The sequence below is a fragment of the Gymnogyps californianus genome, chromosome 4 (genome assembly GCF_018139145.2).
Source record: "Gymnogyps californianus isolate 813 chromosome 4, ASM1813914v2, whole genome shotgun sequence".
In the NCBI taxonomy this organism is placed as follows: Eukaryota; Metazoa; Chordata; class Aves; order Accipitriformes; family Cathartidae; genus Gymnogyps; species Gymnogyps californianus.
In genome coordinates this window covers 50,155,293-50,167,596 of record NC_059474.1, presented here as the reverse complement: position 1 = coordinate 50,167,596, position 12,304 = coordinate 50,155,293, and the positions used below count along the sequence as shown (strand labels likewise).

Sequence of the window (12,304 nt, the reverse complement as noted above, 5' to 3'; positions counted from 1 at the left end):
TGTTCTCAAAAGATGTTAATGTTTTTTTCCAAATGGCAAATGTATCTAGACAATGTTTATATTAGAAGCAAGCTATTCACTTCTGCTTTCACATTTTCGCTCCAGAGAACATATAAGCACTTATTTTCATTTTGCTTTTTATAAAGCAGATTTTAGACTCCGTCAAGATCCCTTCCCACTCCTCCCCTTCATGATCAACAAGGTTTTTTTCCCTTTTTCCCCAGCTCAAACCTTTTCAGACCAATGAGCCACGCAGGCTGCTGCGGGTCCTTCCAAGGAGAACGGGGAAGAGCCAAAATCCCATCTTTCCTACTGCAGCATTTGCGCTGCTGCCACAGCCCAGCAGCAGCCCAGCAGAGCGGACAGCAGCTCTGGAGCCACCGCTGCCGCTGCCATGGGGGTCAGGCTCTTGCCCACCCCACAGACATTGTCAGGCAGGAGAGCCAGCTAGATTCGTCTCTTTGGCAGTGGAGGGAGACGGGGACATGGCGAAGAGACAGATGCAAGTAAAATTTTTGCCTTGCCAGCTCTGATACAGTCTCTAATTCCATAACTAAGATACGCCTTGCTGGCAGGTAACTTCCAGCTTCAGAAGAGTTTAACAGTGTTGCCCTAATATCACAATAGATGACACAAAAATCAGAGTTATGTGGCTGGGTGGCCAGGTCAGGTTAATGGCAGTATAGCTGAAGAGGGACAGGGCCCCGCAGTTTTGCTTTCCTGCATTAAATTTTTATGGTCTCTCAGAATGAATTAGCGCATTAGCCAGACTGGTAATTTCTTCTGCTGAACATTTTGTGTAAGCTTCAAATTAAAAAAGCCCACTTAGTAAAATAAGAAAGCAGAAGAAAAGCCTGATAATATCTCAGCAGCAGCTTTAATGCTCCTATACTGGCTCTAGAGCTCAAATGCCAATCAAAAGGAGGGGGAAAAAAAAAAAAAGGCCATTTTAACCCCCTTTTTAGTGCCACAGACTGCCATAGTGCACAAGCTTCCCAGCACCATCATAATCACCTCATTTTCTTGTCCATCAATCACCGCCTGGCAGATCTGTTCAAGCTCTTTTTGATCCTGTATCAGTTCAAGTTTCTTTTCTTTAACAATTTCAAGAGGAGTCTTCCCTTCTCCCTTCCACAATTCCGCAAGCACCTGAAAATCACAATGAGTAGCGAAGGTCAGTGTCTTGATGTATCAATGTTGTTTACATGCAGTATTTTGGTTACTGATCCAAGAAGCCAGATTTCAGTTAAAGCAGAAGCAGATTGTCTAAACGTGAACAAACCCAAGACTTAACCCTGTGCCTTGCTGAAAGAGCTCTCGTACCCTCCTTCCTTTTCTGCATCCTGAAATAAGACAAAGCATTGTCACTGCATGAGTACAGGTTAATGGTTTGCAACCGGTGCCCTGCAGCCTACCACAGTACCGGCAGCTGCTCGCTACTACCAGTGATGGTACCTCTTTAAAGAAGTTTGCCGAGCGCAGCCCCCGCGCACCTCGCTGCACTGAGCTGCCGCTCCCTTGCTGGGAGAGGGGGGCACCATGGCAGAGACTGTCACTGACTGCAAGGCTGTTCCTCCGGCAGCACTCGTGCTCGTCTCACATTATTCACAAGAACTGCCTGGGAGCGGTAAGAAAATGCATTTCCATGAGCAATGTCTCTGCCTGGGAACTGACGATTAGCTGACTATTGTACCAAGTCCAGTCCCAGGTAACTCATCCCATTACCAGTCCTCATCAGCAAGCTGTAATGAGGATACGTATGACAAAGCAGAAGAAAAATAGCACCAAGCAGAATGAATGCAGCAGCTCCAGCCCACCCATGCATCACCTCCAAGTACTGGACTGCTGGGCAAACCCAGGCCTCCGGAATAATCACTTGTTAATGCTAGTGTGTCTTCCTGCACTGTAGCAGGGCTATCGCCCTGGAATAAACTTGAGAGAAGAGAACATTTATAAAAAACCAATTTCCTTGGGCAGTCATTTTCTGTATTCCCTTTGCTCTTATTTCAGAGCTGTGGGAGGAGAGAAAGAAAACCCTTATTAAAACAGCTGCTTGTGCTCTATCCTGAGCTGAAGATATAATTGTATGTTTGGGCCATTGCTGTGTACCAGTATGGAAATGGATGTCACGTCAAAATTTCAGCATTAAATACTCACTGTAGGATGAAGAAGAGGCTGGGATGGGGAGACGAGAAGGGGCATTCAAACTGCATGTTAAATAATTAGCAGGGCAGCAAGACAACTTAGGAAAAATGAAGCATGTGGGATGGTATCTTAACTACCCCAGCAATTTTCTTCAGCATGAAGAATTTTCTGGTACAAAAGACCTTCAGTTAAACAATTTTGTAGCCACACCAGGTATTTAAGAACCATGCATTGACACAATTCCTGCAAGAGGAGATTTGTTTGCCAGTGGTACCCCAAAGCTTTTTATGGGATCTTATCACTCTGCTGGAGACCTTGAGAGAGGGTAATGACACGCAGCTCTTACTGTGGCAGTTACATCTTGTTTTTTCCCTGTAAGAGGGTTAAAGGCGGATCACAATATTAAAGTTACTGATAAGCAGCCAGAGTTACAACCGCTATAAGTAAAGCTTTCAGATGTTTATATCTAAATAAATCAGTGCAGTATATGATGCCTTCTACAAGATCTTCCTTCTAGCGCAGTACTTAAAAATCATCATGCCAGCGCTACCTGGAATACCCCTAGAAAGAAATACATCCAACAGAGATTCAACCTGTCTGCAGCCGCTTGCCTTTTTTTTTTGTTGCACTCCATTGCCACCCCAGGCAGCCCCCTCCCGCTCCTTCCCTGAGGGACCAGGCAGGAAGCTTTCTGTCCTCAAGGCCTCCTGAGGCACCGGGACGGTACATCACCGTCAGAAAGAGCCCTGTCCTCTTCGCACAGCACAGCCCATAGCTAAACACCCTGGAGAGTCTGAAGCGCTGCACAAATCAGGGGCTGGACAATGAATAAGCCATATCGCTCTCCTGGAAAAAGGCAAATGTGATTTTTAGGATGGGTATGTATTCAAGCAGGATGCCATGGGCTGCAGGAGGGGAAAATCTGCAACAAGCAATATCTACACAGCCGACCACGGCAGAGTTACCCAGGAGCAACTCATGTATCAGGCTGACTTAGATCAGGGGCAGGACAGCTTGACAGTCAGAGATCCAGCTCTGATTCCCTGCTATTCCTATGCCAAACGTCTCCTGGCACTGAGAAAAGCTTGCCCATTAGAAACCTCGAAGGCACCAGATTTTTCCTGTGACATCTACATCATGTGTGCTTTTCAATTTGGTAACAAGCATCTCCACTTAGCTAGTAAAGCAACAATGTTATCAAGGCCCTTGCTTGTTTACAGGTACGTAGGAAAGCAGAAAGAGATGTGGCCAAGACCTGTCAAAGATGCACTTTTAAAAATGTGTTTCTCCACTTGGCAAGGAGTATGAATCCAAAGAAAGCAGTTCAAAAAATGATTTCAACTCATTTACACAGACTGCCTGCACCAGAACAGGAGGATCAAATTATGAAGTCTCCAGAGCCAAAACGAGAATCTCAGGCCTCATTTCCATTACTGAAATCTCAGTAGTTTCTACTATTGATTCTTGCCTGAGCGTGATTAGATTTTAATGATGTTCTGCGGTCTCCACCTACACAGGCATAGCAGCAAACCATTGGTCAAGATGAATTAATCAGGACTTACATGTCTGGCTGCCACGGGCATCATATCAAACATTTTGCAGCTGGTGAACGTGCCAGCTGACTGCTGTGCCTGAGAATGCTCCAACTGGAAACCCTATCTGCAGTGATCTGCTGCCAAGGGTGGGAGGGAAGCAGCAGGCAGTACCACTCGAGTCAGTCCTCTGGGCATCTCTCCTTTCCAGTGATGGAAGCCTTGATGTCTGGCAGTTGTCCCTCAGCCTCTGACAAAAGTGAGGGGCAGGCTGGGTCCAGTCCTCCAGATGGTATAGCCGTAATTGTCAAAGCAGATGGTTCTGTTTAGGTTTGTGTACTGTACTCATTTCCCTGCTATCTACTTTAAAGTAGGGGCGCCAAGTGGGTCTGTTGATGTTATTCCTATGTGGGTGACCTATGCAATTGCAGAAGCAAACAAGACCTGGGGTCTGCTCTGCTCCACCCTGCTACAGATCCCCGATGAACGCGTGACAAGGGTGTCCACGAGGAGTTGCTCCAGCATGGCTCTCAGCAGCAGGGGCAAGTTTCTGCTTCCCTGGTCCACGAACCAGCCTCCTCCCACAATGCCGTTAACTCAAAGGCAGGCCCCTTATGCCGGAGATGCACTCACTGCCAGCCCTGCAAACGAGGACCGAGGCCCCATCTCAGGTACACTCCCCATCAGACTGGTTTCAGCCCTGGGTGAGCAGCACTGGCACCTCCCACTGTGGGCTTCAAAATGGTGCTTCTGGGGTGGGCCACAGCACGTGCCTGTGCAGGTCCCCTGATCCAGGACACATTCACCTCACAGCCCTGCACACCGGCAGAGCTGGAAACTGCTCCCCTTTGCACAGGCACGTCAGTCTGAAACTGCATCGGAGACCTCTGGAATAGGATGCTATATTTGATGGCAAGTTGGGTGTGAGCTCTGTAATTACCTAAGTGGTAATTATGTAAGCACACAGTGCCCTTTCCTTGGCATATGCATCCTACCATACAATGTTCTGTGTCTATAATCAGTGCTCACAGCTTTTATCTGCCTGTGTTTTAGTGCCTTATACAGCAGAGACCGAACACAAAACCTCTTAAAAAATTTAAACTGTTAACAGCTTCCTGCAGCGAGCATGTATGTGTATGCATGTCTGTGCGCTCACCTCGTCGAACCCTTCCATCCTTTCTCGTTGGATCTGTCTCTACTGCTGCAGTTCATTCTCCCCCACCCCAAGTGCTGCAATTCATCTGCTGTTGTGTATATATAGCCCTTTCTGCCCTCGGGCCATCCAGTATCTCTGCCTACTGCTGAGAATTGTTATAAACATTTGTTATTCTTCCGACATCCAAGCAACCAAAATACTTTTCTAAATGTGGCAAGGTTTCTGCAGTTTGATAGCATCACTCAGTGATGGCAAACAGTACTGTTATTTCTCTGTGTCCAATTTCAGAACACAGAGGACAACATGCACACTACAAGGAGTTGGTAATTAAACAAGAAAAGCATCTCTGAAATTCTTGACATTTCATAACCTGTCAGAAGTGCTGGCACACAAATATATCACAAGGCAAGAAACTCCCATGGAGGAGCATTAGTACCCTGTCTCTACCTCCACAAGGAAGAGTTAAGACTGGAGTTCTGAACCTTCCCTTTCAAATGCAGACACCAAACTGATGGGTGTGCCATAACCCCGCAGGCATAGAACTGCTCTGCATTCCAATGCTTTTCCTATTAATACTTTATCTCCTTTTTGAAGCTTTTACTTTTCCAATTCAAAATTTCCAAATGCACATGCCTGAAGTCAGGCACTTAAATCCTTATTTATGACGCCTGTCATATGCAGCTGGCTATTCACAGAAGCAAACCAACAACAAGACCAACTTAATTAAGAACCACAAGTATCTCCAAAAAAGACAACAACATACCAGGAAGTTTAAGTGTCTCCAAGTAGGGTAAAGAGCCACACTTGCAACAGTTACACTTGGTTTATAATCGTGAAAAAAAAAGTGAACTGACTTCAGTACTATTCCAAAGTCGTAATTGGATTAAATCAATATGTGCTAGAAAGATGGAAACCGCCCTGTGTATTTCAGAGTGTTAAAAGCTTGAAAGCAGACAAGGCAAGTTAAATATCTTCATTGCAAGTTAAACATCTTCATTAACAGTTTCACTGATGAACACCTGAGAAGCAGCAGACATCTAATGTACTTATCTAGAGGATAATAATTAATCTGAAAAGACAATGCATTCCACATAAATGAGCCGGCAACAATTTAAGTTGAATGACAGATTATTCCCTATCGCAAAAAACCTCCAAATTTTGTCTACAGACACAGCAATCACTGTACCCATCATAAGCAGTTCAGTTTTAGATACAAATCGTCAAGAGCTGATTTTTCAGATTGTCCTAAGCAAGATGATATTTAAAAAGAGGGAGAAACTAGCTTTATCATCAGTACTTGCTTGAGAGGTCCATGATAGTACTTGCTCAAAGCAGCAAGGATAAAGAAAGGCCAGACCTCTCCACTTTTGACTCGGGGTACACCAAAGCAGAACTCTTTTTGCGACTACGCTCAGGTGAATTATATCCTTTTCCACATGCTAATGCTGGGCAACATAGACCTTACTGTCCCTTAGTACCCACTAACTGATACTCTCAGCTTAACTGCAAGTCATGGATTAGCTCCCACTGACCTTTCGCTCAGTCTGACTTGAACTGTGAAATTGAGATCTAGTGTCCAGTCTGTTCAGAAGTAGGATTTATTTAATCGACTTCAGTTCGCATTGTTTAAACCTACTATTTGGCTTGTGCCCCCTTCTAACACTGAATATGCAGATATAAGATTATATACACATGAAGCATTTTCATCTGTTATATGTATATAGTACAGATACAAAATTTATCCTTCATCAACACTCTAAATAATTTCCTTTTAAAGCAACCGATGTACTGGTACACATTGATTATAAAATTGCTACACCAACGGAGTAAGCAGCCACAGATTCAAAGTACAGTAAAATCAAAAAGGTACTTACCTGCTTTGCTGCTGTAGAAGAAATTTCTTTTTTTTCTAGAAGGTTCAGAAGGTCAGCCAGGAGAAAAGAACTGATTGGGCTAGGGAAAAAGGGGGCAGAAGTTACCTCGGAGAATATATGTGAAGTAATATATCTAGGCTACTGTTGCTTCCCTAAAGATCACACAGTTTAGCATGACAAGCTAGTATTTTTCCTCATGATACACTATATTCAACTTTGGTATTGGCAGGCTGACTATGCCTTACCATTGTTGTATTCCAAAGAAGAAAGACTGATTACCACTCTTAACTACATGGCCCTCTTCTCTGCAAGGTATTTCGTTAACTTCATTCAGCGTGACAGCATCAAGGCCTACGTAATACTGCCTATCATAACACACTTCACAGATAATAACTAAAGCAAGCAACGGAGTGACACGATACTATTCATTGTACATGAGAAAAGGATCACTTTTGTTTCACCACTGTAGCAATCAAGAAGCCTGACCTTTCCTTTACTGTAAGGGAATGTTGTTTCAAATAACTGAGCAGGTAATTTAGAACCCAGCCGATCACTTTCTTTGGCTTCATTTGGGTCTGGTTTACCACATTTTCAAAGAATTCTGTTAATCCGTCTTCATTCTGTTTAAGAAAAGTTAAATGCATCAAAAAGATACCACAGTGCAAACATGATTAATTATACAATTACATTCGGAGTATAAATACTCAATCCTAAAGTAAACTTGGTTTTGTGAATTCATTGCAAAGTCACAAGACTGAAGTAATTTTATTAACATAACAGCAAACAAACTATGTTATGTCTAGAACAGGTACATACAGCTTATCTGCCAGCTTGTCTGTTTCAATGGAACATCCAATAAATGAGCGATCTTTTTTCTCTTAACTCTTCCCTACAATTAGCATTTGGGGAGAAGCTTTCTCATCTTCTCATGTGTTTTAAGTACGTATAATGCTAGAAAATATAATGCTGCCATCTAACAGGCCGTCATGCCACCTTTCACCAAAAGATTTTTCCTGAAACTGTCTACAGATATTTCACTCTTGATCTTGCAATCACTTCTATTTATTTTGGATTGAAGGAGTAAGTTTAGCTTACATTCACCCTTCAATGATATGGAAAGGTCATACTGTAGGAAGCAGCGTTTTATTTTTCTAGTTTTTTCAGAGAAGCTATGTAAGCTTTTCCACAGCACCCTAAATGCTCAAAAGATATGACAGTAGGGGATTCAATTTATAGCCTAAGTGAAATCTGAGATTGTTTTTAGAAGAACAGATACTGCACAGTCTGTTGAATGCTGTGCTCTTTGTCATCAAGGCACTGATGGATCTTTAACTGTAGCACAGAACTCATTAGGTCTACTGAAGGCTGAAAAGATATTAAGTGGCAGCTCCTACCTTTTCAAGGAGGAATCCAAATCCAGTGTGCCGCTGGATTTCTACAATGTGTGGCATAAACGCACAAGAGGACAAGTCAGCTCTCAGAATTTGAGAGGTAACAGTTCAGAGACAGCCAAGGAGCTATTCTAAGTATACTGTCATCACAGCAAAAACATCTCCCAAGCACATACTGACTGCAGCCAGATCTCTGAACAGTTCCGAGCAAAAAAAGTGCAGGTACACACTAAACCAAAGCCTGACTTTTCCACTCAAACACATCCCATCAAAACAGTCTCATTTACCCTTGTTTTTAAAGGCAATTTATCACCATAGCAATACAGAATTTTAGACTTTCCTCCTCAAAACTTTCAAAACACAAACTTCCAACAGCTCTAGATACCACATTTTTCATTGGTAATGATGTATGGCTTTTGAGAAGACTGCAGACTACTGCTCTCTGTTCTGTGAAACAGAACAAAATGTACTTAGATTAATGGCTGATGCGCTGTAAAACCGGTGTGACAAAAATCGGACCCGTCCTCTTTACCTTGAGACCGTGAGCAAAGAAACCAAGTTCACAGCCTAGAAAAGCCACTGAGGTCTTCTGTGAACCAAGGTAAACCTTGTAACTCCCCCTAGTTACCTATCCAATAGACACAGACATAATTCCCTTCTTTTCCAGTGTTCTTACAAATTTAACTAGCAGTTACTTTGTAATCAAATTATGTAAAATCTAAGGCTAAATAGCCTAGAGGAACAAATTTGGCTTAAAAAAAAACAGTAAAGGAATGACATGATTACCAAAGTACAGCAAACTTGATTAAAAACTGCGTGTGTGTTAAGTGGAATTACTAAAATGATGCATTACTAAATATTGTACTCTTTCTAATTCACCTCAGGATTCAATAGCACAAACAAACACTGATTATTTAAACAGCGGGTTCCCTTCCACAAAAACACCTGTCCAATTTAGGTAGGAAAAAGTGGGCACGTATAAATGCTGGTTTCTTTACACGTGCTGCAGAAGGTTTTACAAACACTCCATGCAGAGTAGGTCTAGCTACAACATTATGCACAGAAAAACAATGTCTGCGGATGCCACATGTCTGAATGCAGGCTACACAACTCGGATGCAGCATGTCCAACACTTCCATCATGTATAGGCTAGAGAGCGTACCTCTAGCAGTGGGCACATTCAGATTTCTGGATACCAACAGCCTGGCTGGAGCTACAGCTCTGACCCTGCTGCCAGACCTTTGAAAAATCAAGGACAAACATACCCAGCCTTCACATTTTAATCAGATGATTTCCAGGCAGCAAGAGCAGAAAAGTCCAGGAATACTCAGACAGACAGACTTACATATGCTACCAGGTACCGAACCCCATACTCACTACTTGTGCACATAAAAACAGACATCTTCCCCAAAATTCCTTTGCATTTCATTTTAGTTTTTTTTAAAGTGACTGTCATTTTCTGTAGCCAAAGAGTAGGAAAACCCAGCAATGCTAGACTGAAATGAATAAGGCAGAATGTCAAAACATCAAAATGACTGACAGAAATGGAACATTTTCCTTATTTTCTTGCCATAATAGAAAAACGCAGGCATAACTTGATGAGCTTCAATTTCTAGATACCGTGCTACTTGAACTTGACTTTAATTTGTTCTGCATTTTGGTCAACTTTCATGCCAAATTCACTCCAACTACCAACACACACACCCCTATCCCTTGCGATAGATCTGAGCTGAAAACCACTGCATGGTCTAACACGCTGGTTTACAGGAATGCTAACTCACTTAATTCTGAATAACATATTTTAATCTTCATAGAAGGAAAACCAGAAATCTGGAATTGCAGCACGGTGTTTGTGATCCAGGCCCATTTGGTGCTCCCATTACACACCAAATACGCTGTAACTTATTCATTAGAGCCTCACTGGCATGAAATCTGACATACCAATATTTCGATCAGATGCAAATTTCTTTCTTAAACATGGTTTAAAACAATCATATAATAGTACTGAGATGTCAAAAAAACCTAGTGGTGGAGTGATTTCAGATGCTTTTTAAACAAGTTTAAAACAATATATTATTTTACAGAATAGCATGGGTACAATCATTAGGGACATTGGGTCTGTAATACAAACTTATGCTTTTAAACAATACATTATTTTACAGAATACCATGGGTACAATCTTTAGGGACATTGGGTCTGTAATACAAACTTACGCTTTTAAAGACCAATAATGTTTCCCAAAGAAGCGAAGAAGAAAACTACATCAATGCTCACAAATACAATGTCATTTTCTGCCTTCTTATTCCCATTTTCACCATCACAGTTCCCACAATAACCAACTGTGAGGTAACAACTGCTGCAAAAATGTGCAAGATTGTCAGGGAAAAAACCCAGAAAATCTAGCCTATTAAAGCAGACAAGCAGAGCAGTCAAAAAAAGTTCAGACTTTTTCCTACAGCTTCTTATAAAATGATTTAAGTTCTAAAAATAAGCATAAATTCACCTGCACACCAACGTGTATGAGGACGGCATGTCATAAACAAAATGGTCAAAACCAACTTCTACAGCATCCCACTTTTGACTGTTCGAAGGATTCACCAATGTAATTGTTCCACCAAAGCAACAAGCCAAAGCCCAAGTGGAACAGCCACTTTATCTCAGTAAGCAGAGGAACAGTAAATGCACAGGAGGACTTGTAATTCAGATGAGAAAGGAAGTGATCAGACTGGTTTTTTTCCTAATGCTGTACTGTGACAACTGATCTATTTTGTGGTTGGACCTCCCTGGACTTCAGCATGCTTTTCGAAAACAAAACGTCACATTAATGTCTATGCCAATAGATCTTATTTTTTTGATGCAATAGGAAGCAAGACAAAAATATTGTAATACCGTAACTGGCAAAATTGTCAGAGATCCTTCTTGACTGAAGTATTTGCCAGCCTACCAGTTTCCACAACAAAGTAGAAATTACATGCAGAAAGTGAGTACCCAAATATCATGGAGTCTACATGGCTCAAAGAATTGTATCTTTACAAATAAGAATGGTTTGGCATGAAGAAAATCAGAAACTTCATTTATTTTTGCAACTTATATAAAAACTGTCAAAAATGTAGCAGTTTACACTTCAGAAATTTCAGATATAAAGTTATTAATAGGTAATGCTCTCCTTCCATTTCAGTACATCTTGTAATTAGGCAAAGATTCTCAAATACTGCAGTACATACAGGCAGCTATTGTATAAGAGAATAAAGCTCATGAAGCAAGCTCAGAAACTAACTTGCATGCTGAAGTATGGTATTGTTTTGTTATAACTTTGGCGCATAATGTTTTCTCTAACAAGTTGGCGCAGAACAGAGATTTTGCATTTTAGAGTCATCCCTCTACCACTGCCATTTATTTAATGAGCACTCCTGGGTGCTCTAACTTGAAAGAATGCTCATTAGATTTGTGCATCTGGCCCTATCAGCAATCTTCTGCAACTTCTGATGTAAGCTTAACACAGCAACGGACATACCGTTTTCAGATGAATTAAGGTTAACTAGTCTCCCAGTGAACAGGCAAGCAACTTTTATGGAGAGTATACATGCTGACATTCTAATGCACAATAAAAGAAGACCTGCAATGAAGAACACGTTCACTTCATGCATTCAAATGGATGCATTATCTTATTACAAGCTGAATCCCAAATTTCAGCTTGGAGCTCATCAATTGTCTTATACGTTGCAAAAAGGAAAAAAAGTTAAAAGGGAAAAAGCAAAGGCAATAGTGGATTTCAGAGAACAGGTGGAAAGAAAGGGCAGCTGACGAGGCAAATATATAGAGCTAGTTGATAGAAACAACAGAAACCACACAGCAGAAGCCATCAATACTAGCAAAATTGTAACGCGCAAGAAGTGTGTTGATGCCCAGTGAAAGGAGTGGGTGTACTGGGTCTGGTTGGGATGGAGTTTATTGTCTTAAGAGCAGCCCGTAGGGTGCTGTGTTTTGGATTTGTGACTAAAGCAGTGCTGACACCACACCAGTGGTGTGGCTATTGCTGAGCAGTACTTTCTCTTTTTCCCCACTCTGCCCCCCACAGCAAGTATGCTGAGGGTGGGCACAAAGTTGGGCGGGGACACAACCTGGACAGCTAACCCAAATTGACCAAGGGGGATATTCCATGCCATATAACGCCCTGCTCAATAAGGAAAACTGAGGGAAGGGGAT

General features: G+C 42.0%; 1 protein-coding gene across 2 annotated transcripts in view; it reads right to left on the bottom strand.

Moving 5' to 3' along the window:
- GATB (glutamyl-tRNA amidotransferase subunit B) overlaps window positions 1-12,304 on the bottom strand; it is a 44,525-nt gene that overhangs the window by 2,072 nt on the left and 30,149 nt on the right. For both annotated transcript variants that reach the window (XM_050895917.1, XM_050895918.1), the window contains 3 exons: window positions 7,194-7,327; window positions 6,708-6,786; window positions 1,015-1,149 (listed from right to left, as the gene is read on the bottom strand). In XM_050895917.1, the coding sequence (XP_050751874.1) occupies window positions 1,015-1,149; window positions 6,708-6,786; window positions 7,194-7,327 (348 nt within the window). The remainder of the gene's footprint in view (window positions 1-1,014; window positions 1,150-6,707; window positions 6,787-7,193; window positions 7,328-12,304) is intronic.